This window comes from Tympanuchus pallidicinctus, unplaced genomic scaffold (assembly GCF_026119805.1).
Source record: "Tympanuchus pallidicinctus isolate F22 unplaced genomic scaffold, pur_lepc_1.0 scaffold2, whole genome shotgun sequence".
NCBI lineage: Eukaryota > Metazoa > Chordata > Aves > Galliformes > Phasianidae > Tympanuchus > Tympanuchus pallidicinctus.
Window position 1 is genome coordinate 8558050 of NW_026294721.1, and position 26475 is coordinate 8584524.

General features: G+C 39.2%; 1 protein-coding gene across 6 annotated transcripts in view; it reads left to right on the forward strand.

Moving 5' to 3' along the window:
* The first annotated feature begins 574 nt into the window (after nt 1–574).
* The window catches only part of RGS12 (regulator of G protein signaling 12), a 279183-nt gene continuing 253282 nt past the window's right edge, over nt 575–26475 (forward strand). For 2 of the 6 annotated variants that reach the window (XR_008206844.1, XM_052683081.1), the window contains exons 1-3: nt 577–680; nt 5647–7600; nt 21468–21587. Coding sequence is in view for 4 of the 6 variants with exons in the window: in XM_052683081.1 (XP_052539041.1) it covers nt 5744–7600; nt 21468–21587 (1977 nt within the window). In the remaining 2 variants the exon portion in view is untranslated. Of the gene's footprint in view, nt 681–5646; nt 7601–21467; nt 21588–22481; nt 22735–26475 lie in introns of those variants that run through there. The other 4 variants (XM_052683084.1, XM_052683083.1, XR_008206845.1 and 1 more) reach the window with 4 other exon arrangements.

Here is a 26475-nt window from a genome sequence, read left to right on the forward strand (position 1 = left end):
CCACAGTAAGTTTTTCTTACAGAGAAGCCAGCAGCAAGCTGTAGGATATATATGTGCTACACTGGGGAAAAATACAGGAAGGAAAGATTAATGCTGTCTTTCAGCTTTTGACTGACAGGTTCAGTTACATATTAGGCTTCCTTTGCTTAGAGATAGACATGGAAATGACTAAATCCCCTATTCTGAGAATTTGTCACTCGTGCCACGTTCTGTCTGTACGGCGCAGCTTCCCGCAGGGTAGAAAATTACAACTAACGTACAAAACCATCCACAGTTCTGCACTTTGGACGCTCCATTCTGGACTGAACGCCTCAGCTCCATTCGAAAGGGCGCCGGCACTCCGCGCCTGCGCGCTGCTCTCCTTCTCTGGAGGCGAGGCGGCTCGGGAAGGGGAAAGAACTACCACTCCCGGCATGCCCCGCGCGGCCCGCTCCGTACGGCCGCAGGGAACCGGCCTCGCGCGGAGCACGCCGGGAGTTGTAGTTCTTCGTCGCTGGGTATTGTCTCTCCCCTTTCTCTGTCCGGGAACCCGACCGCCACCCCTGCCGGGTGAGTGCGCTGAGTGACAGCTCCACGCAGCCAGTGGCCGCCGCGCGGTGTGGCGGAGCCCGGCGCTCATCTCCTCGGTGACCGGGGGAGCCGGTGCCTCTGCGGAGTAGCCGGAGTCCTGGGGGACGGAGGTGAGTGGCTCTGGGCGGGGGGATCCGCCGCCTCCGCCGCCCGCCTCTCCCCTCCCCCTCGGCGCCCGGGACCCCGCTGGGGCTGCGGCGGGCGGAGGGGCGGTGAACGGAGCGGGGAGGAGGGGGGCGCGGCGGAGGGGGAGGGGGACCGGGAGCGTCCCGTTACCGCTCGCTGTGCTTCGAACCGTCGCTGCGGGCTCAGGTGCTGCTCCGCCCCTCCGGGACCGTTGCTCGGGTCTTCGAGCGGCCTCCGCCGGGCGGCGGGGCCCGGCCGGGGGCTGAGGGCAGCACCTGGAGCGCGCGGCGGGACGGGGCTCGAGCGGCGCCCCGCTGGGATCCGCCCGGAGGCGAAGTGCCCTGAGGCGAAGTTGTGCCGGGCGTTCTGTGGCACAGCGCAGCTGCCTCAGGCTGGAGCGCAGCGCTCCCCACCGCTTCTGGAACGTGTTTTGTTGAAAAGAATTAAGAATAAGAAGCCCGGCTACCGACGGCAGCTTTTTGCCTCCTTCCATACAACAAATAAATGAGTCTGGATTGTAAACACGCGGCTGTTTATACAACAGCTTTAGCAAACTTTGTCCTTGGTCGCGTGAATGTTGTCAAACAGAGCAGCAAATGTTGCTTTGTGTTCTTTATGCTCCCTACACTGCGGAGAGTTTCTACGAACAAATATTTCGTACCCTGCTGCTCTTACTGAGAAATATTTTGTACACCCCGCAGTTGCTGTCTGTACAGGAGACATAATGGTGTGTTTGGTCAAATCTGGAACGCTGGTGGTTTTGTTCTATCAAAACACCGTCCCACCCAAGTTCCCGCACAACTGGTAGCCGTCTTCCACAGCTCGTCCTGTTACATTTCTTGTGTAACTTGTCTATAAGCACCTACCCCATTTTAATAGTGAGTGGCATTCAAATGGCATAACTCCATTTGATCTTTGCGGTGGCATCGTTTGTCAAAGTCAGCTCTGCCCTAATGAGTGGCAGTGAGTGGAGGAAGGTGCTGAGGAGTCTTTTGCATTACTTTGGGACTTGGGTAGTCTCTCTCCTCTGTTTCTGCTTTCCATGGTTTATCCTCCAGCAGCCTTCACACTGAAAAACAGAACGGAGCCAACCAGTTCTCTGCCTTTCCAAAACCCCTGACCACAGAAAGCATATCAACATGGGTATCGTGGTGCTGAGCTCATTGTCAAAGGCTTTCCTATATGGTTTGATGGTCAGCAGTGTTGTGTCACTGCCACACATTCCCTCATGTTGCTGCTTTAACCTCTGTTAAGGTTAAAGTCTAGCCTAGGAGTGTATCTCTTCTTTCTGTTTGCACTTTCTGTTGCCATGAGTTAACAAGAGCAGGAAGCAAACTGCCTCTCTGCTTTGAAAATAAGTACTGCTTTCTCTGTGGTAGAGGGGTTTCAGAAATGACATGAGAGCTGGTGTGGGTATATGAAAACACGGCATAAAGAAATGCTGCATTTGTGGGGTAAAATATAACTCAACAGTAATGGGTATTTTTGGTGTTTTCTACCTTGAAAACGATTGAAATGGAAGACTGGCGTGATGCTGGCAGAAAGCTTTAAAAGAAAGTTTCTTTTTGTTTTGTGTGATAAAGATGAGGTATATGGGCAGGTTATGTCATTTCACATATGTGAACAACTCTTTATTGGTATGGGTTGGTGTTTCTGTCTGAAATGTCCTTTGAAATCTTTTATAGTTACTAAACTCTCTTTGTTCTGTGTTGGTGTGGTGCAAACTTTGCTAGACTTTCTCAGATCGTAGTAATTTTGTTTTCAGTGTTTTTCAAATGATAGCAGTAATTCTGTACATTCAGTGCTTCACAAAGCTGAGTTGTTTGCTTGAGACTTCATTAGTGTGTATTATTCTGGTGGGGTTTTTTTGGCCCATTTCTCATTTAAATTGCATATATCTTCCTGGCTGATATTTGCTAATGTATTTTGCCATTGTACAGACGTGCTTTTCTTTTTTGAGAAGATGGCTTTATCGTCCTTAGCAATAGAAGAAGGTCAAAGTAAGCCTACCCACGTGTTGTGTCATGTTGTAAATTGTTTTTTCCAACCTACTGTATTTGATTGAATCACAGAATGTAGCTATGCTATCAAATTAATAAAATTCAGGGCCATTACTATGAGAAGTAATTACAGCAGTGTATTGCTGATAGGCTTGTTAAGATTCAGTGTTTGGTTTGTACTGAAAATTAACAGCTCAGACCATTTTATCTTTGGTTACTCATGACGATTATCACAGGTTATGTCATTCACTACCAATTTCGTGTTTTGGTAAACATGCAAATATGCAAAGCTTTCTGTCAGGACCAGGAAAATGACTCTATTTCACTGTATAGGCTACACATTTTATAAGTTATTCTAGTAAAATAATAGTCAGATATAATTGCTTTGAAACTGTGGCAGTCTGTGCCATTTTTATGCCATCCCTCTGTAGCACTAGGTTTCAAGTCTGTGAAGAACTAAAAAGAAAGCTTAGGCAATGAGATAATTAGGTAATTTAGGTTTGAAATCAGGCTGTAAGATGTGTATGTTTTTATAACTCCTTTGTTAATAATCTCTCTTAGAGTCTGGTTATGAAAAACATTAGTTCTGTAATTTTTCCATTTGCCTGTCATGCCATTGTTGTAGCAGAGCATATTTCAGTGCTGTGGGTTCTTGCAGAAGAACCACATTTGTCCTGAAGTTTCCTAGATAAATTTGGTGAGCTGCTATTTCTATGGATGTGATAGGCACAAATATTTAATGCACAATAATGTTCAGCTACTGAGGTAAGGAGATGATGGCTTTTCCAATTATGTAACACAATCTATCAATGCCTTTTAGTGTGCATGTGTATATACAGATATCTATATACATTAGGAGTGAAAAGTCCTTTAATGTTGAATTTTCAACTTTACACATGCAAAATCACACAATTAAATTTGTAGTTGTTCCCAGCTCTGGAACATCATCGTTAGAGAAAAGTGACATAGTAAAAGCAGCCTGCTGTTTTGTTCTTACAATGATCATAGATTTTGGAATGATCTTCCCTATCAGCATGTATCATCTGGAATAAAAACCTGATGTGTAGGTGGCACAGGTTAGGAGGGCAGACAGATCGACTTGTGAGTAGAGTTAAATGAAGTCCTCACATAGCAAGTGCAGGACTAACTACGTTGTCTTTTTTTCAGTCATATTTACAATACTTTTTTATTTATTAGAAAGATAGACAAAATCGGTTGCTTTAGTATTACAGGACTGATTTTTTATTGCAGCTCCTGCTTTTTATTACATTTTTGATCAGATTATCTATAATCTAATTTTCTTTTAATTCTTTCCTTTCCTCTTCAGACCAGTACACACGTCTAGGTGCCAGAAATTACAGTGCTTCCTGTTAACCAGTGTAGCAGCCCAGTGCAGTGCTGTACCCAAGGGAAACACGAGGGTATTTTCCAGACAATCAGGAACAGAGATTTTCATTGAAAGACAAATGAGAACATGTTTATATTCATGCTTCTTGCTAGCTAATATATATTTATGGCTGGGCATTTGTTGTCATCGTTGGTTATTTTTGTTGTTGTTGCAGAAGTATTTCTTGCAAAGGTGCGTTGGTGTTGAATGATTACACTCTGTGCCAGACCTAAGTGCAGACAGCTATATGCACAGTGGTCTCTGAGGTCCAAAGTTTTGCCTCAGCAGGAAGAGGTGAACCTGTTTTTAAGACACGAGGCTGGATGTGAGTTGAGAGGGCTCTCCTAATGTTTGAGTCTGCTGAAATGTTTTCAAAGCATTTCTTATGTTATGATTTCTGTCTGAAGGTTAAGCGTGAAGTTTCATTGCTTTTTAAAGCTATTTTCTTAAATTATAGAGGAACCATGGTCATTGAAACTGGATAATTGGTGTATTATAACAATTTGCAGAAACCATGCAGAAACATTAAGAACTGCAGCAGAGAAAGTAAAAAAATGAATGTGCCTATGCTTAAAAATAAAACCAAACAAACCTAAATGTCCAAAGTACAACCAAACCTCTTGATGCAGCCTTTCTGAAATGGTGGGACTTAGCCAAGTGTAATTTGGACAAGACACTGAGCCTTCAGCATCACCACCAAAAGTCAACGAAAACTATCACTGCTGTTCACGTAAAGCTGCTTTACCTTATTTATAAATCTATTCCTGACTAGACTAATACTGGCAAGTTGCAGAACTCCTTCTTCTTTTTCTGGAAGTTTTTATCTGAGCTAAAATGTATGCATATTGGGGTGACTGAAAGGCAATTTTTATAGTGTTTGCTTTCTGAGAAGTTACTTTTGAGTTCATTTTTTGATTTTGAATCTCTTAGTTCTGATACATGATTGAATGTCTGTGTGTTGCTCTGTATGTAAATGAAATGCGTGTGCAAAAGTAGAAATCTGAGATGCTTATTTTAAGTTGCCTCTACAATCAGTCAGGCATCTCTAGGGGATATTTATTGAACCTCTTCTAGATGGGTGCATTTGGTGCTTGTTTCTGTACACTGAATATAGAGGAGGAGTGGGCAGTACCTGGGCAGAAACAATTTTAAGATGCCTGGGAAAGGGCAGAATTTTCATTTTACTGTGAAATCTTGTGGTATCACAATGGTGTGCTAAACCAGAAGTTAACTGAATAGTGGGCAAAATGATGGGATCTCGGGGAAGATGTGATGTGACACAGTATAAAAACACTGGGCTGTATAGCAGGAGAGTTAGATCCTCTTCTCAGCTTTGCCATTAAATTACTTTGTCATTTTGGACAGCTACTTTATTTGCATTTGCTACTGCTTTATCGTTTGTAAAATGTCAACTGTGATGCCCATTGTTTTCAAGGTTTTGAATGCTGTGTTAATTCTCTTGCAGTAGTTTTTGTTATAACCCACAGATTTCTGAATAGTAAGGGGAATGCTGGGTACTAAAAAAAAAAAGAGAATAAAAATGTCTTTTTTTCCTTTCTTTAGAGCTTCGTCAGATGAAGGTCTGATACTGTGAAACATGGCACAACCTCGGACTAATTAGAAGTTTTCCTGTTTCAGGAAAAAAAAAACTAACAACAACATGTACAGACCTGGGGAGACAGTCAAACGTCGACTCAATATGCATGCACCTCCTCGAATAAGGAGTGTGGAAATTGCTAGAGGAAGAGCAGGTTACGGGTTTACGCTTTCTGGACAAGCTCCTTGTATTCTTAGTTGTGTTATGAAAGGAAGCCCTGCGGATTATGTTGGACTTAAAGCAGGAGATCAGATATTTGCCATTAATGAAATTAATGTGAAAAAGGCATCTCACGAAGATGTGGTGAAACTTATAGGAAAATGTTCTGGAGTTCTCCACATGGTCATTGCTGAAGGGATTAGTCATATAGATTCATGTTCAAGTGATGAAGAAGTTGGCTTTTATGATGGAAAGGGATGGCTGAAGCCCAAACCTGACTCCAAAGCTCTAGGTATAAACAGAGCGGAGAAAGTTGTTGAAGAAATGCAGTCTGGTGGCATTTTCAACATGATCTTTGAAAGTCCTAATCTGTGTGCTGGTAACTCAGATAATTCTGCTCCAAAACAGCGATCGTTTTCAGATTCTGCTGCTATTAAATTTGAAACTGTAAGTGAAAGTCTAAGCAATCCAAACCTACTGTCAAAGGACGAAATATCCAAAGTTCTGAATGATGATTTGGTTTTTAGAGTTGGACTGGAGAGTGCAGAAGACTTTGGATTGGATGCAAGCATTTTGAACGTTGCCATGATTGTAGGTTACCTAGGCTCTATTGAGCTTCCTTCAACAACCTCGAATTTGGAAAATGAGAGCCTGCAGGCTATTCGTGGATGCATGAGACGTCTGCGGGCAGAGCAGAAAATTCATTCGTTAGTGATGATGAAGATAATGCATGACTGTATTCAGCTGTGTAGTGACAAATCAGGTGTGGTGGCAGAATATCCTGCAGAGAAACTGGCATTCAGTGCTGTTTGCCCGGATGACAGAAGATTCTTTGGACTAGTTACAATGCAAACAAATGATGATGCAAGCTTGGCTCAGGAAGACGAAGGGGTTCTGAGGACATCATGCCATGTTTTTATGGTGGATCCTGAATTATTTCATCATAAAATTCACCAGGGCATAGCAAGACGTTTTGGATTGGAATGCACAGCGGATCCAGACACAAATGGCTGTCTAGAGTTTCCAACATCATCTTTGCCTGTTCTTCAGTTTATTTCTGTCCTGTATAGGGATATGGGGGAACTGATTGAGGGAATGCGTGCAAGGGCTTTTCTTGATGGTGATGCTGATGTTCATCAGAATAATAGTACAAGCAGCAACAGTGACAGTGGAATTGGAAACTTTAATCAAGAGGAAAAAAATAATAGAGTCCTGGTGGTTGATTTAGGGAGCAATCCAAGTAAACATATTCCTAGCAGTATATGGGAAAATCCAGTCGGAAGGGGACAAAATCAGTCTGCTGCACATTGGAATGGCTTCTGTCATGAACAGGAAGGAAACATTCCTTTAGAAGTGATTCAGAACGATAAGTCCCAAAATCTAAACAAGCACTTAGGTCCTTCTGCTCGTATTGAAGTTCCGCTGGTTTCCTCTAGAAATTCAGTGCCCCCATCGAAGAAGAGCACTGCAGGCGCAGGCAGTCAGAGGTGGTTGCCTGTGCATGTTTTACAAGAGTGGCAGCATGGAAATGCTAGTGACCAGGAGTCTTACACTGATTCTACGGATGGCTGGTCAAGCGTTAACTGCGGTACTCTTCCCCCTCCAATGAGTAAGATTCCAGCTGACAGATACAGAGTTGATGGCAGCTTTGGTCAGCCACAGTTAAAATCTCATAAGAATGAATGGTCTAAGAAGATGTTTTGCATGCAAAACAAGTTTGGCCTTCCGCACAGCGTTAGGAAGTCTAAAGAAGATAAAAAGGTAAGGAAGTTTTGGTATTGACTCCTACAAAAACCCCCAAAATCACCCCAACCCAACAACCTATGTTATTTGAAGTCCATGATACCTGCATGTTAAAATTTACGTGTGTAGTGTTAGCGTTTACAGCATTTCAGATTAAGAAAATATTATGGCTCTTTCTCCTTTGCAGAGGTTTTTCATATTCTGTATAATTGAGTGCAGCTCTGGAATTGCACTTCTGCTGGAAGTGTTGTCTGTGAGAGCTTTCTCACATTGCTTCTTGTCTTCATTGTTTCCAAATGTTGTAGTGGCAATGAAAGGAGACATGACATTCTAGCAACTGCAGTTCTTTCTGACCTCCAGCAGCAAAAGAATGGAAACAGTCTGGGTCTCCAGTCTGGTTGCTTCTTTTTAGAAGGCTTGCCTGCAAAAGTCATTATTTTAGTGATATCTGTTTTTATACATTTGTAATCTAATCATTAGTCAAAAACATGTTATAAACTGTTAACTGTAATGAAATGAGACAATTTTATTATCATGGAAGTTAATTCCAGCAAACCTCTCAATAGAAGCAGTGTTAAACTTACATTAAAGGATGGCTATTAATCTTAGTGCCTATTATTAGGTCACAAATCTAATATAATGTCAGTAAGCTGTGGTTCAGATTTTATTCCAAATTACTCCTTCATCTGCTCCTTTTGTTACCACTGAGGTTCTGTAAACCAAAGCAAAAAGAATTAAAAGTATAGAAGGAGTATCCAGTATTATTGTATACAGTAATATTATTGTAAACAGTATATATTGCTCCCTTTGTCACGTATGTGTTTTCCTGTTGAGGGAAATCATCTCAGGGAGTCTTTGTTGATGACTGGGATTCCAGTACAGTGGAGATCACTAGTGTTGAACTAAAAGAATTAATGGCAAAGAATTATGTTTAAAACCACAGAAAGATCAAACCTATCAAGCCTCATGCTCCAAATGAATCTTCAAGGAGCACTGTTCCCTCATGATTGATTTAAGTCTCCATCACACTATCCCAGTCTACTTCTGGGAAAAAAAGTTCACCTGGTTTAAAATATCCAGCTGTTTCTCACTGTATAAAGAGAATGGCTGTATGCATTCATTGGCTGTTTCGAACCTTTGTAGACAAAATCTTTATGTTGTTGTGACACTGAGGGATAGATATTTTGGTGCCTAGGATGCAAAATACCTATTGTCCCATTCTGTTTGTTACCCTGAGGACCACACAGTTTGTGATCTGCTTGACAAGAGCTTTGCTGTTGGATAGAGAAGAGGCTTCGTTCCATGAAGCTCCTGGTTTAGGTCAGCTGAGGATGCTGGTCCTTAGGAAACTGGAGAGCTCCAGCTCCAGTTTCTGCTCCAGATGTCACGGGATGCTGTTGAAATTCCTTGAAGGTCTCAGCTACACCTTTGTGTCTGCAACGTTGTCCATGAATTGTAATACAGTTTGGACTTTTTCACAGGTTTAAAACCCAACAGTTTCATGTTTGAAATGCATTTCATGGAGTATATTAATAAGAATCACATTGAAAATTTTGCACTTTAAAAGAAAAGATGTTCTGTATGTGTTTGAACATAGTAGTAATACGCCTACTGTATCACTCACATCAACATATACCACAATGTATATTACAACATAAAACATTACAATTACTCTTCCTTTTTAAGCGCATTTGCTAATAAAATAAGTATACTGTTGTCTGATTAATAGTAATTTTGCTTGCAAAAGAGACATTTTAAATGTTCCTACATGGCGTTAGCCTTTATTCTCTTCATTAAGGCAATAGAAGCCTTTTTGTGTTCTATTTTTTTTTTCCCTGTTCTATTGAAGGCTGTTGAAACAGATGAGGAATGCTCATGAAAGTCTTGAAATCATTTGCAAGCATAAGTTGCAAGCTCTTAGTATTATTCAGAGTAATTCATACAGATGAGGTAATGATGTGTTTTCATTTTATGCCTTGATGAGAATAGTCAGGAGATGTCATATCATGGGTGAACCTACCTCTGTTCTTCTGTAGGTACTGTGGAACTAGGGAAAGCCCCTAGTTCTGTATTTTAGAGCACTAATTTGCTTTCACAATGGAGTGATATTCAAAAATTCAGGCTTGCTTTCTTGCTTTGTGTGGAGAGAACAATGCCCTTTCCATAACAGTGTGGAGATGGGTTGGTTAGATGCTGTGCTGTAGGAACCTCCTGGGTTTTCTTTGACCTTTTAAAGGGGTAAGGACTGATTTTTTTTTTATAGCATGCTCAGACACCTTCCAGTCATGGAATAAAGTATATAAGCTGTCCACCTGGAATTCTGTCCATATTTTTACAACTTAGTGGCTGAATCTAATCTGATTCTAACATTTAATTTGTCAGAGCAGCCCTTAATTTGCTTCTTTATTTTCTTCTTGTCTATGGCATCAGAAAAGGGGTGGCCAGCAGGGACAGGGAGGTGATTGTCCCCCTCTGCTCTTGTGAGGCCCCATCTGGAGTACTGTGTCCAAGTGTGGAGCCCGCCGTACAAGAAAGACGAGGAACTGTTGGAGAGGGTCCAGAGAAGAGCCACGAAGATGATCAGGGGACTGGAGCACCTCCCCTACAAAAACAGGCTGAAGGAGCTGGGCTTGTTCAGCCTGGAGAAAAGAAGGCTGTGGGGTGACCTCATTGCAGCCTTTCAGTACCTAAAGGGAGCCTACAAACAGGAGGGGAATCAACTCTTTGAAAGGGTTGATAACTGCAGGACAAGGGGAAATGGTTTTAAGTTGAGAGAGGGGAGATTTAGGTTGGATGTCGGGGGAATGGTCGTGGCATGAAATGCAGCAAAATGTGCTCTGTTGTACAGTGCTAGTGGGAATGAGAAGGGCATAAACTCCTGATTTTATAGCTGCACCTTTAAAATATTTGTGAATTGTACAGAGCACAAGTGTAGATGTGAGAAAGCTCCATGTATCAACTTTACACTTGCAGAACTGCATGTGGGAAGTACCTCTTGTGGGTAGGAAATACATATGGCATCTTAGGCTTGTTTTCTGAGCTTTGTTTTCCCTTTAGTGTTGCAGCTCCTTAGTGATTTTTTTTTCCACTTCATGAATTAGAATTGAAATTAGTTTTGTAATAATTGGCAAAATCACATGTTTTTTACATTACTCTTCTTTGCATTGCCACTAAGCATTTTTAATTTTAATGTATGTACAAGAAGTTGAAAGTAATTAAAATTGTCCAATTTGACTAAGTGAAATTGGATAGCTTGGGCTTTTTTTTTTTTTCCTTTTGCTTTAAAAAGTTATTGGAAGAATTACTCTTTTTGAACTTGTGTACATTCACAATGGCTGTGTTTTTTGTCTTTTGATCCTTATCATATGGGGAGGAGGAGAAATATGAGTTCCTCCAGGAAATACTGGTTCTATTCTACCTCTTCTGACTTAGATTTACTGAAAGGTGTATTTGGTCTTGTGCACTCCTACAGTTGTTTCCTGCACTGAACTCCATGTTTCCTGCACTGAACTCCATGTTTCCTGAGTTCCTGAAAAGTTTCACTTGAACAGCTTTCTGCTGAGGCATCTAATGAGACTTCAAGCTCTCCTTGACTCTTAGTTGAAAACAAGAAGTGGGAGCCTATGAGTCTCAGCATGACTAAGAAAGATTTCTGGTAGTGAGAAGCTTCCGAATTGCTGCAAGACTGATACTGGATAGGGGTGTGTGGTTTAATGAGGTCTTTGAGACTAGCAGATGGTTTCAGTGGGAATAGAGTAATTCCTGCTCTTTTGTTTGTTACTCCTTTGCTATTGCCTCATTATTTCCACCTTCAGCATCCCACCTACTGATCCTTTTACATAATTTTGGTTACAAAAAAGCAAAGAACCATTAGAAATATGAAAACATCAGGGGATGTTAGGATTGGCAAGGGACTTGAGGAATTGCTGAACAAGGAAGCATTCTTTTCCCTGTAGACAAAATTAATCTAATACATTTGATTTTGTTCAACTCTTACTCTCTGATTTCAGGCTAGGGCCTGGCCAAAAAATCCAACTGTCACTGTTTTAAATTAAGTCTTAGAGGAAAATAGTCGTTTTTCTACTGGAGAGCTTTATAACAGTCAGAATAGACTCTGAGTTTTCTTTCCACAAGGACAGTAACCTTGGTGCTGACCTAGTTTGTTTTAATGTTGTGGAGGAATACAGAACATTTCAGATCACAGGTGGCTTTACAACCAGAACTTAATAACTGGTATTTGGGTATGAGTTCTGTTCCAAGTGAGTATGGCAAATCTACTGCAGCATTTTAAAATGTTGAATATTGCTTTTTAGATACCTTCTGCTTTGCATTTGTTACAAGACTTTTACCTTGACTACACTGCAGTTTGTGCTCAAGAAGAGAGTGAATTTGTGAATGGACAGCATGTGTAGATCTTAGGGGAGCTAAAAATAGATAAACTCAATGTATGGTATTCGCTGAACAGTATTACAATTCTTTTTTTAAACCAAAGCATTTATCAGCTGCCTTGTGACCTTCATGATTTCAGTTACTGAAAATATTGTAAAAATTCAGAAGACAGATAAATGGCACTGTGGGGTTTCCTAATGCCTATTTGCTTGTTAGTATGTATTCTGGGTTACATATATATATATGTTTTGATCAGAAGTTTAACTGTAACTACTTCAGATCTTCATTTTCAAAGCAAGTAGTATTTAAAAAGATACTTTGTTAATAATGGATTTCTGTTTTTGGTGAAAATTTTTAATTTGCTTCAAATGCAAGAACTGCAGTTTTTATTGTTGGTAACTGGGTGGTGAACCAACTGAAAGGCGGATATTTTAGATGCAGAGACAATGTTGGCAAAGCTGTGTGGTTCCCATATTTGTTTTTTTGTTGTATAATTACATGTTTTTTTTTTTCCCTTTCCTTTACAGTTCTGTTTGCTCACTAGTTTAAATTGTTCCGTCCCAGCTGTTTGTAAAGCAGAATTAATGGCAGCTGGATTGCTATCCTTGTACAGTACAATTTAATGTTAACATTTGGAATTGCAGGCTTCCATCTGATTTGAGATGTACTGCTATACCTTAAAGAGAACACAACTGAAATCCCAAACACCAAGCTGGAACTCAGGATGAGCTAATGCAAATTTCTCTGCAAAGCGAAATTCATGTGAAATATGAATATGATATTTTGCTTGAGAAAAGGAAAAGCAATTAATGTTTAGTCATTTCATGCAACTTTTCATATGCCTTATAATCTTTCAAAATAATGACTTCTAAAAATGTTCATCTTTAGGATCCTTAAAAATGTGTGAAAATCTGAAATACTGCTTTTCTGTGAAAAGGAAATCATATAAATTCTGGAGAATAAATATATTTAAAGCAGTGTTTATTTTGTGGAAATCTCATTTCAAATGGAGGGGCAATAAGGTGCCTAAATATTTCTGAGCTAGTATTGAGTTGCCAAGCCACAGGAGAAGGCAGCAACGTGAGAAACAAGGAGCAAATAGATGGAGAAAAATAATTAGCACAGAATTAATTGAAAATTATGAAAAAAATACAGAATAAAGTAACAAAAATAACTATGGAATCCATAAAACTCACCTGAAGGGTTTAAATAGAAACATGAAGAAATTAAGTTTCAAGGGAAAGGCTTCAAAACTCATTCCATCAATAAAATAGCCATTAAGACATCAATAAATTCGCAAAGATGCTACTGCAGAAAGATACTCTGCATCACCCAGCCAAATTCTAACTATTGTAGGTGGTCATCATTCCTTCCATACACGTAGCATATGTACCTTTGAAAAAAATGTTTGCACTCCAGTTTCTGCAGGAAAATTGTTTTAGGACAAAGCTGTTTTGATGTTAGAAACTTTTCTTTATTCTCCAGACTGAACTGTAGTCATGATCATCTTCTACCCATTTCTTCTGCTGCTGGTGTCTCTGTTAGTACAGGACTCTCTTCAGGGTTTACTTTTTTTTGCTTATACACAGAAATCATGTTCTCCTTTGGCCTTCATTTTGTTTGATGTGAAATGCATAGTCTCTCAGTGTTCTGGCTAGTAAAGATTTCATTCTCCTGATAACTTCAGTACTCCTTTTATGAACCTTTTATAGTTTAAATTCTTTCTAGGAGATAGGCGACTGAAATTTCACACCAGTCTTCAGGTTAGGGACTGTCCTGGTAGAAATGAGCTCTGCAGAGAAGGACTTGGGTGCCCTGGAGGACAACAGGTTGGCCATGAGCCAGCATTGTGCCCTTGTGGCTAAGAAGGCCAGTGGTATCCTGGGGTGCCTTAAAAAGAGTGTGGCCAGCAGGCCAACGGAGATGATCTTCTCCTTCTACTCTGACCTGCTGAGAAATACTGTGTTCACTTCTGGGCTCTTTGGTTCAAAAAAGACAGGAGAGTCCAGTGGAGGGCCACAAGTATGATGGGAGGCCTGGAGCGTGTCCCATATGAGGAAAGTCTGTTCAGCTTGAGGAAGAGAAGGCTGAGAGGAGGTCTCATCACTGTTTATGAATATCTGAAGGGTGGAAGTGAAGAGGATGAGGCCAGGCCATTTTCAGTGGTGTGCAGCAACTGGACAAGGGGCAATGGGCACAAACTGGAACACAGGAAGTTCCATAAAACATGAATAAGAATTGTGAGGGTGGCAGAACACTGGAATAATCTGCCCAGTGGAGTCTCCTTCTCTGGAGTTATTCAAGACCCACCTTGAAGCTTTCCTGTGCAACCTGTTGTGGGGAACCTGCTTTAGCAGAAGGGGCTGACTAAATGATCCCCAGTGGTCCCTTCCAGAACATAAAATTCAGTGATTCAGTGATAAGGTTTTGTGTAACTGTGGTGTACGTTTTCTTATCTCTATTGTAAATTGTATAATATTTGTACATTGTATAATACCTCTTCATCTATTATTTACCTTTTCCACCTAATTGATGGTTAATATTTGTTTTCTATCAGTCGGTAAGAACAATCATATATATGAAATGAGATGAGCAATATTGAAGTTGATATCCTATTAATTGTGCCTAATGATCTCTGTGAACCTTTTTTTCTTTTCCTTGAATCTGTTGTTTCTTATAGTCAGTTTTACCTTTGGGTTTGCTGATATCACCTGACATGTTCCACAGAGTGGAAAGCACACCATACATAGTTGTGTTTTCCATATAGTTTCATTTCCTATCTAGTTGTAGTTGTCCAGAGAAACACTAATCAATCTCATTCCCTATTTATTTTCTCCAAGTCATTTAATTTTGCTTTAAAACTCTTTCACCAATTGCAATTTTTAAAATGGAAGTCATCTTAGTTTCTTCTAGTTTTATGTAATTGTAGTCTTCTTTCCTTTTCTACTTTTTTATGGCTGTGTGTTTGTAAAGTTAATTTCTTGATTTCTTTTCCTTTTCCGATGATTCCTCATTTGCCTTTTTGGTGGTTACTGTGCATTGGTCTATAGTTCCTTGATGATCCTTGCTTTTGTTTATGATAAAGTGGAGCCAGTTGTTATGCATGTGCTTGTAATTTCCTTTATGTTGTCCATTAGCATACTTGGGTCTTCCTGCTCCTTTGGAATCTCCTACAGATAGAGTCCCAACTCAAGTGAGAAACTGTTATCTGTACTAAAAAGAATGTACTTGCTATTTTGTCTGCTTTAGTTCCATCTTTGAGTAGGGATTAGGATAGTACTGAAATTTGGATGATCATTGCACTGTGCCTGGTGTCCTTGCTACAGGAGACAAGAAGCAGATTTCCTTTACTTGGATGTCCAGTGTGATGAGATGGTTCCTTTTGTGTCTTCATCATGTATGAAATCTTACCTGGCTCTTCATTAAATTATGGGCCTCATTGCTCTTCTCAGTGCTGCCGTAATGGTTACAGGGTAGTGAAATGTATCATTATCAACGGGTTATTGAAGAGGTGTTCTTAAAAATGATTAAATCCATTGACCAGTGATGTTGAGTAATACAAGTTGAATCTTTTGTCACAGTGCTGCCAAAATAAATAAATAAATAAGCAAATAGTTACTAAGTAAATAAGTAAATAGGCATTGTGCTATTACAGCTTGTAGAAAAGCTGTAAATCTTGAGTGATTCTTGGCCTTTTTTAATTTGCCTGTCTCTGCTTGCTCTGATTTTGTGAAGTTCAGCTCCTGTCCCCTGCTGGCAGCAGTGCAGGGCAGCCCGAAGGGTGTTACTCTTTCTATCCCGCATTATATGGAGTTGATATTCTCTGAGCATGCCTACCTGTGCCCTCAGGATTCTCTGCTTTGATCCAGAGGATTGGACCATGGTGAACTCTATTGCCATTTTCCTCCCAGGTTCTTTTATATCATTCAGGGTACTAGAGGGAGATCCGAGCTCAAAACCCCATTTTTCAATGCCTTCTCAGGCCCCAGAGACCCTCACTTTATATATTCTGTAACTCTGCCCTGTCAGTTTTTAGGCGGAGTTGTGTTTGATGCTGGAGGATGGGACGATGGATGAAGGGGGCTCACACTCAGCATTCTCTGCATCTCTGCAGCATAGGGGCACTCAGCTGACAGCACCCACAGTCAGGAAAACGGCAGCTTGGGGATGACAGAGGACCACAGAGGAAGGTGAAGCCTCTACAGAGCAGGATTTGAGACTGATATTGATAACAGAAAAAATATTTCTATCAGCTTCTTTGTTCTGTTATTCCACAAGACTTGCAGTTTTATTTGATAGCTATGCACCGACTATAAGGGATTACTTTGGCATCTGTGTTTCCCATCACTTTTTAGAAGGGTCTAAATTAGGAGCTCTCCTCCTGAAGTCTTAAAACTGCGTGTTTTCGTAAAGATGAACTCCTGCTTCAGCCTGACCCTTCTGCTACTTAATGTCTGAGAGTAAACTTGGCGTGTTTTGAATATCTGCAGAAGTTTCAAATTATGTGATCTCTATGCATCTGGGTTTTGCACTAAAATGCTTATTATGCACTTTACCATACAAAGTCAAAGAGTCAAATCTAAAAGCAGAGAGTTTTGAAAAGCTTCAATAGCTGGAAATAGGAGTTGGGCAGATCCAAATGAGATAATTTAATAGGGGCTATAATGCAGCTTTGTGACACACGGAATGTAGTAAATGCTGCATTAGCTGAGCTTCTTAAATTGAAGCCTTTGTAATGGTGGTGTCCCTTTTTCTTTCACAGTAAAATCAATGAGTATCTGCGTCCTCCCTTTGTTATGTGCTTTTCAAAGGTATTTAATGAAGCTGTTTGGGCATGTGCACAACCATTTCCTGGCACTTGTCTTAAGCAGTCAGGACAGTGGGTAGCCTACCTGTTCCACCTGAACAGAAGGAGAAAACTGTTTCTATCTAAATGATTGCTTAGCAATGACTATATTTCTGCCTTATGGCTTGTAAACCTTTTCATTACATGCAATTACGTTATGATTTTTTTTTTACTTAAACATTTTTGAAAATGGTTTTACTCTCTCGTACATGTGAGTCTTGTGAGATAAACTTCCACTGTGAAACATGCATTGAATGCATTTGAAAGCATCCTTCTTGAGAAATAGATTGATGATCAGACTTTCTAGAGTAGCTGTTCTTGTAACATTTTAAGCTGTCTCCTCTTATAGCACACCTCTTCCTCTCTTCCTGCTCTTCCACTAACATCCAAAATCTCTGTCCCGTAAGATCCGTCCCTTTAGTTTCTCCTCCAGGTCACAAATTACAGCATGTTGTGCTTTAAATGATTAAATTGACAAGATCTCATAAAGCTGGCATTAGCCTTCACAGTTTTATTTTCTCCTTTTTTCCACTTTTGAGATTCCTGCTCTGAGCTCTCATGTGCTGTTGCACTGAATTATGATTTGCTATCGCAAATCTCCCATTTCAGCTTCTACCCAGGAGCTGCTGATGTTCATTCCTGCTGCTTCCCTCCTGCTCCTCCTAGCTTTAAAACTGAGGTATTGCAAGGCAGGATTCTCTTATTTATATACAGATATTTGGATGAGAAGGCAGTATATGTAGAGAGACACAAAGGCCATGTAGTACGAAATGGAAATTTCAAGTTGTTTGTATGACAATTTGTTAAAAAGTTAGAATATTTTCTAATTGCGTTTGGTACAGTAAGAGTGAGATACAGGTCATTCTGTAGCTGGGATTTTCTTGAAGCTAATTGAAACTGTTTTCTGAAAGTGTTTGGTTTCATTGCATTCTGAATCATTGATAAGGTTTCGCCAGCTTGCTTCTGTGTGCTCCCTCTCAGATCATGGTATCACATTGAAAACCAAGGTTTCATGTTGCATCTCTTCAGTGCTTCCAACTCTGACAGCTCCTCTGCTTCACAGTCCAGAGTTGGCAGGGCACAACATCAGTTTCACAGACACAGCTGGCTGTGGATCTGCCTAGCAAAAGGTTTACATCCCTTCATATGTTACAGAGCTTCATTCATTTCATTTCATGAGCTACGGAGGGGTCAGAGCTACAGACACTGTTCTGATTTTTTGATTTTTTTCATTTAATCTTTTTTAATATTTGCTGTAAGATTGTAGCAAACATTATTAGAATGATGATAATTTTTTTATGGTAATAGCCTGCAAAATTTCCATTATTTAGTCACTGCGTTAGCAGTCTCCCTTTGAGTAAATACTGTGAATTTCTTTAGCTGAGTTGGCCAATACATTCTAGTTGCAAAGTCTGTTCTCCTTTCAAGTCATTGATATTTTTATTTCCAGCTCTTCAGAGTGCCATGAAATGCATTTGCCAAGATGTTGCTGCTGTGCACATAGGTCTACATGATTTTTTTATAATGCAGATATGTATGGAAATATGGAAGGTAATTAAAAAAAATATCTGCAGAAGGAGTTATATTTTCATAGTCGGAATATCTAGAAAGGAGTCAAGAAAGCATGAAAAGGGAGATGTCTGAAATGCATTACCAGGAAATTAAATATTCTGTGAACGGTAGTCTTTATTTTTTTTAGCAACGTCTTCCTTAATTTCCTAGATTATTAATTTGATTCTTCAGAGTAAGGGAGAGATTTTTGTCTGTTGAAAACATTTTTCTAATTGCAATTATCATCCAAATGGGTTGAGGAAGTCATTAACTCAGTGAATTTGTCTATTTTCTAATCATTAAGCACTGTGTTATTCTCAGCTCTTTTTTTTTTTTCCCCTGCTCTTATCCTTAGCATTCAGTCAGTGCTTAGTGAGTTTAGTATAAAAGAGTAAAGAAATATAAAGAAGAATTTTGATGGAGCATTAATATTCTGTCTTCTACTATTGCACAGTACTCTAGTGTTTTTGTCCACTATCCCTTTTTCTCTGTTATTTTTCTGAGCATAGCTGGGGAAGCTGCATTTCCTTCTAAAATGGGTCATCTGCTGAGAATTAATGTTATCTCGAATCTGCTTCTCAGTATTAGCTTTGTCTTCAGGCAGTTTGTTCCTATTCCTCCAATTTGTATTGTCACTGTTGCTGATTATTTTTCTGTGTTTTCAGATTTTATACCTTAATGTCCCAGCACTGCACGTGGTGATCTCTTCTATTTAGTCATATGCTGGACAGTTTATGTTTGTTTTTTTTTTTTTTAAATTTGAAGTAGAAAGAAAAGTGAATATGTATTTTTTTATTCAAAATTAATATGATTGCTATTAATAGTTTTTTTTTCTTTGCTGCTTTTCACCAGTTTCCTTTCCTGAAAGATTCAGTCCTCCAGGAGATGCATCTCTTATTGGGAAATACTTGAGAGTCCCTTAAGTAGAATCCATACTGTGTAACAAATTCCCTAGTTTCAAAATACCAGTTGTGCTCATGTTATTGATGGCATTAGTCTCATTAGCCTTAAAATTTAGTAAGGTGTTCATATCCTGATTGTTTTACCAGTAATTTACAGATTAAAAAGTGAAAAATTCCCAAAGCAGAATGGTCATACTTGGCTAGTGGGGAGGCCTGAGAGCCGTGCACATATATCTGTGCTGCTTCAACAGGAACATCCTCACACAGGAGCAGCCATGTCAGTATTTCGCTATGCTATGGATGCTGCAGAATGGAGTGGAATTCACTGTTTGACACAAATTCTTGCATTAGGTGTAAGCTTTCGCTTTAAGCAGGAAGGCCTGTGGCTGATGTGAGCTAGGCATGGCCACTGCAGTGGTACCAGCCTGGATGAGCAGATGATGCTGAAGAGTTCAGAAAGGCAGGAGCTGTCGTCATGCCAGCAGGTGCTGTCTGTGACAAATTACAGCTAGCAACTTTCTTGTCTTCACATTTGGTTGATTGTGTTAGCAAAAGCCATCTTAGCTCTTCATATTGCACTTCTAAATGTTCTCTTAAAATCCTTAGGAGCTAATCTCCAGTTGCCAGCTTTCCAGTTTTCCTTGGCAGAAGCTGCCCCATTTCTTCTCAGCCAATAAAATACCTTACAAAATCAGAAATGAGGAGGGAAAGAGGTTTCACATAAAAATAGATCGCTCCTCATACTGAATAAAGAAGCTGGAGATGAATCCTGATGCATACTTCAGATTTCTGTATACTGTGTTATGTCTGACATTTCTATGGGCTTTTAAGCTGCCTGTTGTGACTATTGGTGACTCTTGGAGATCTGTTGCTAAAGGATAGTATTGACTCTGTAGGAAGAATTAAACAGACACCTACTGCTGGATTGCTGAGTTTTTTGCACTAAGGAAGTGGTGTAACATTTCTCAGTGTTCTTCGCTACTTCATGGAGTGGTGGTTGGTGAGAGACTGGAAGTGTGAAATTTGTGATTGTTCTCTCAGTGATGTAGAGATATTCTGTCACAGGATTGAAGGGATACCAACGTGTTTCAAGACTGAAGGCACAGAAAGTAGCCCAAAGGAAGAAACAAATAGAAAAAATATATACTTTAATGCTGCAGAGCTTCCAATAAGCAGCTCTAAAAAGTGCTAACAAATATTTTTAAAGCTAACTGTGACGAAGAAAGATGCTGAAATGAAACTGCGAAGAAAATTTACTCAGAAATAAACTCCATTATTTTCATTTTTCAAAGAAAGCGAACATCAGAAGGATTTTTTCCCGCACTGAATGTTACTGTGAAAAAAATCCAAAATTTCAGGCACATAATCACAAGTTTTTATAATGTAGTGAGTTTATGTACATCTGCTTAGCACCAGTCATTGACTGTGTGCCGACTGTTGAGGCTTAAATTTTCCATTTGGCATAAACTAGATAAGTACAAGCTGAGTTACTGCAATTTAACTGACTTTTGGTGACTTTTTAAGGAGAAAGAGAATGACTGGGGGGAAACTGCTAACTATTACATTTAATTGTTGCAGCCACAGTTCTAGTTACCAGAGTGAGGTAATTTCTTTCCTTGGAAGAAAAGATTAATGTACTTCCTGCACTTTGCATTGTGTGATTTTTAAAAAAGCTGGATTTTACCAAAGTGGTAAAGTAGTGAAACTATTTAAAATGGAGTAAAATAAAAAATATGTATTTATTGTGGAGAAAGATTCCAACAGAAGCTGTGTGAGGTGGCTTCTAGGATTTTAATTTCCAATGGAGAAGACAAATACTTTGTCATTGTAAGAACCTTCTAGTTAAGCAATGAGGAGCTATGCCTATCTGGCCTTTAATTAAGCTAAATCTACTAATAATTACATGTAGCCTACTTACTAATACTTACAGGTAGCATGAGTACACCGTAGCAACCTGACTCATATTGTTGCAGTAATGTAATGCTGAATATTCATATCTGACCTGAGTCTGGAAAAGTACTTCCATAATTTTAATGATTTTAGTTAACCTGTTAGTGGTTTGCAAATTTGTCTTCTTGGAATTCTGTACCCACTAAGCGGGACAAAATTAGGATTGTTTAAATTTCAGATGCTGCTGCTGTGATCAATAAAGTACTAAAATGAAAGAAGGATCATGTGTGTTTTCTATTTTGCTTAGGGTGCAAAATTTGGACGTCCGATGGGATTAAATCAGGCTCCTCCGCAGCGTTCTTCTGTTCGGAGATCATTTGGGAGATCGAAGCGATTCAGCATTACTCGTTCACTGGATGACCTGGAGGTAATTGACTTCCACTTAAAACTTAGAAATAGGTCCTGGGGGGAGTATGCAGTGATTAAGTTTGATGATAAATGAAGAAAAGTAGCAATACCTGTAGTGTAATGAAGTTATAAATGACAATATGACGTTTTTGTGAGGGAAATGCAGATTTCAGGTATTAACCTGAATTTCTGAGTTTTCTTTAATAGTTTGCATTGATGTTAGCTGTAGCTGTTCCTTCTGTAGGAAATTTTGACTTTATTTTGTCCATCACTGCTGGTCGTATTGAGTAAAACAGTGGTTTTAATTCATTAATGTTAACAATGAGGAAAAAACCCTCATGTTCATTGCGTTCTTTTTGTTTCGTTTAGCTGATAGTCATTGCATTGAGAACATTTTGGGGGATTAAATTTGTTGTGAGGGTTTTGTATGAAGAGCAGGATCTTTAGGTGACTCCCTATGGAAAGCAGCTTTAAGAGTATGGAAAAATTCCTGTTTGAAAAAGGCAAAAATAAGTTTTTCCTCCTTTTGTGTCAGCAGTAGGAAAAAGAAATACCTAATCACCTTGGTGCCTGTGATTGATATGGTGATTTTGGGTCTTTCTGAGTGTGACACAGTAACACTATTTCACATCTGGTATATAACATCAGCTGATGTGTGGGCCTCAGTGGCCTAACTTTACTGATTTTGGTGGAAGCAGAGAATGAAAAGCTGCCTGAATTCGAATACCTGCTCCTGCTCTGCTGTGTGTCTCCCTCAAGCTGAGAGAATATGGCTTCATGATATCTTCTCTTCCGGAGTGCTTCTTCCTGAAAACCCGATCCATGGTTTGGGTTCCCTTATTCCTTTATCATGCTTCTATGGAAGGCTTGCTGTTGTGCAGAAACACAGATATGTGCAGAACTATTGGCATAGGAACCATGAAATACAGCTTATACTGTTCTTTGGCATGGGAGGGAATATGGCACGCAGATTCCTCTAAATGGGAAGGAGGTGTATAAAAAGCATTTGTGATGGGAGGAGGAAAGAAAGATATTTTGAGCTTCCTGTTGTGGCAAAATGTAGGAAGAAAGGCATTTCGCTAAGTCTGAACTAAAGGAGTGGAGAGCTTGGTGCACTGGACTTTTAGGGAACAGAATATATGGAAGGAGCTTCTTAGGGAATGCAGGTAAGATCTGTCATTCCTTATCCTTCGGATGTTTTAAAGGAAAAGATTGTACCCTTTTTCTATTGCGGTCTATTTCTATCTTGTCCAGAGCTTTTAAGTGCCTTGCTTTTCATTTATTTATTTATTTATTAAACCAATTACAGAAAATACTTCTTCATTTCTGTACGCTCCTAAATTTAATATGGTTATTGCAAAGCTTTCTTTAATTAGCAGAGCAAGATCCTGTGGATAAAGCTGTTTGGTAACTGTCTAGGTATATCTTTCTTCATTAGAAAATGGTGACTTTTCTAAATTAAAAAGCTTGCTGCTAGTTTTGACAGAATTTCTGGTCGCAGTAAGAGAGAACCTTCTCAGAATATCTGAGAGCTCCAGTAAGTCATGTATGATAGATAGGAAAAACAGGGTTCACACCACATTCTTCCACATTCAGATTTCTTTGAGATTTATGTGAGTAAATATTTCATATTATTTTTCATATTTTTCATAATATTTCATATTCTGAAAGGGTTTTAAAGACCCAGGATATAATTTAATTTCTGTGGTAGGAGCAGTTTTATATTGTGTAAATATTCATTAAAATAGGTACTTGGTGCTTACTGCCTGTTAATTTCAGAAAGATGTCACTTGCCTAAAAAGCTCATTTTTCTCTCTTTGTGTCCCAGTTGGGATTCACCAGTGTGTATAAATTAATGGAATAGCACCAACTGGAGGGACTGAGAAGACTCTGTACTATGCAGAGTCCTAATAACTGAAGCTGTTACTTCAGCTGAGCGTCTTAGGCCAAGGTTTAAATTGGAAAACTAGAAACAATCTGTATTAAAAAATACATTTAGATGAATGCCCTTATTACATGTAGCTGCTTGGGTCTGGATGGCTGTCAATTCCTTCTTTTTACTTTGAAACTTCATTTTGTCTCTGCATGCCACAGGAGAACTTTGCTTTCATGTGTTCTTGCCACTGGGAGAAATACCAACCTCGAGAATAATAGCAGAAATTTCACAAGTCAAAGTAAAATAGCGTTGAGATGTTTTGATTTTTGCATCTTGCTTTAAAGTTGCTGCTGCAGCATTATTCCTGACCGTGGTTATGCTAGGTGTAGAAGAAAACAATGCTCTCAGTACATGTTTAGATTATTTCAGGCCATCTATTTAGAGTCACTGGGAGAGGAAATAACAATAGCCGGAAATTCTTAGAGACTCCACCTCTGAAGTAACGTTCATGAACATACTGCACAGATTACTCAGTTGTATTCTTTCTGGCCGTTTCAGCAGAATGGACAAGGTACTGACCCAAACGTGGCATTTGAAAATGAATTTGCTTTTCTAAGTTTGTGGGTTTGATTCCTGCTGAGATCCAGGTTACTTTTCCAATTGGTTCCATGCTGTTTCTTTTATGGGTGTACACCGAACGCAGTTCATTTCTTATGTGTCTGAAGAGCGTTGCATTTGTACTTAATTTGAAAGGATGAACTTAACTCCTCTTGGCTTTGGAGCTGTGTGTGAAATACCAGCTGTCAGTTTTGCTGTCTTCTGCCATAAGGTGGCGTGGTTTCTTTGCAGTTGTTTTTTTTTTTTTTTTTTTCCCGACTATCCAAGCTTAACACAAACCAAGAGAATATTTCACTTTTTCTTTCTAATAGTTATATTATGATTGGCTGTATGCACAAAGACAATATTCATATTAAGTTAGAACTAACTGTAATGATACACTGCCCTCCTTGAGCATTTCCCCTTACCTGTAGAAGCTGTGCACACATTAAAAAAATATACAGATATGTAGGATTAACCTGTAGATATTGTTTTTACTGTTAGATCTGTATACAAGATCATTCTAAATCTGGGGAGATTAAAATAGAATAAATGTACAAATTTAATGAATAACATTATTTGCTCTCTTCAAATACCGGAAAGGTGATTGCAGTGAGAGCAGGGCTGGTCTCTTCTCACTGGTGACAGGGGGCAGGATGAGGGGAAATGGCCTCAAGTTGCACCAGGGTAAGTTTAGGTTGGATATCAGGAAAAATTTCTTTACAGCAAGGGCTGTTAAGCACTGGAATCGGCTCCCCAGGGAGGTGGTTGAGTCACCATCCCTGGATGTGTTTAAAAATCGTTTGGATGTGGTGCTCAGGGACATGATTTAGTGGAGGGTTGTTAGGGTAGGATGGTTAGGTTGTGGTTGGACTCAATGATCTTTAGGGTTTTTTCCAACCTGAGTGATTCTATAATTCCATGATTGTGCTAGGAGTATGGTAAGGAAAATGGCTTGTGAAACACAAAAAAATGCACTTTTAGTTCAGAATTGTGGAAATTGTGCTTGTTTTCACCAAAGCTGAATATTATCTTCTGTTAGAACTGAATTCAGAAAATTAGTGTGTCAACCACAAAGTTGTATTCAGAGCTTTTTCTTTACTAAATTACAAGAAACCTTTTTCCATTAAGAAAATACCTACTACTGTGTATGTAGTTTTTAATTTTTCCATGTGAATCATTTGTTGTTACGAAATAGTACCTGTTCACAAGTATGCTAATCTGTGATTTCCACCAACCGTACTGCAGCAAGTACTGCTGGTTCATAGGTATAAGCTTAAGTGAATATGTTAAAGTTATTTAATGAGAGGACATGATTCTATCTTCTTATTTCTACCCCGTAGGCAAGTGCCATTGGTTTCATTTTCTGTCTTGCAGGATTCTGTCCTGGCAGTGTCACTGCTTGTAGACCTACAAGTACATCAAAGATGATTCTGTGAAACTGCAGAAAGTAGAACACTGTCTTTTAAAAAAGTTGCATCAAACAGAATCATCTTTTTTTTTTCCAGCATCAATATTAGCACCAGATTCCATAACATCTTCAACTGTAACCTGTTGCATTCATATCTTAATTTTTTTTGAAATGTGTTAAAATGGGGACCCTTATGGCGTTCCCTCAAAGTCAGCAAATTTGGGTTTCTGTGTAGCCAAGGAGAACACCTCAAAGCTGTTGAGTTTCCTGAAAACTTCTGAAACGTTTCCCTTTGGTATTCCTCTGTGGTTAAAAATAGGGCAGAATAATGTGAGACCTCACATCTTATGCAAATGAATAAGAATATTGTTACTTTTTGGATATTGTTAAACAATCTTTTAATTTAGAGGTTGCTTTAAAATTAAAGAATATTAATTATTTAACTAAATATTAGAACAAAAAAGATAGCTGTTTCTTCTTTTCTTCTTGACTTCATCCCATTTTGGCATCCTTAAAGCTAAATCTTATATGAAAGAGAACATTTATTGTATCAAATTTCTACATTTCAGCAATGTTTTTAAAGTTGGAATGTATCATACATTCCTTTTAATAGTTAGTGTTAGGAATTTTTGTTAGAATGTTCTATCTTAATTATAACCGTTAATAATCCAGTATTATTAGCTGTTATTATAGATAATAATGCTTGATTCTTTTTCTGTTTTGTTAATTCCAGTGAAGCAACTTCTTTTGCATTTCATCTGCAAATTGAAAGCACACAACACATCTCCTCAGTATGAGGATTTTATACTAATGAATGACATGCCTCTGCTGGGTATTAGTTTTGGCATCTGTGGGTGGCAAAAAACCCTGAACGCTCATTTGACTTAATAATGAGTTTTTAAGTGGGTACCTGTCTTTGTTTAACTGATGTAAATAATCAGACAAAGCTTGCACAGGGAGATAATAGCTTGTGTTGGACCAGCAAGTGTACTGGAAAAATCAGACAAGAAGAGTTAAACAGGC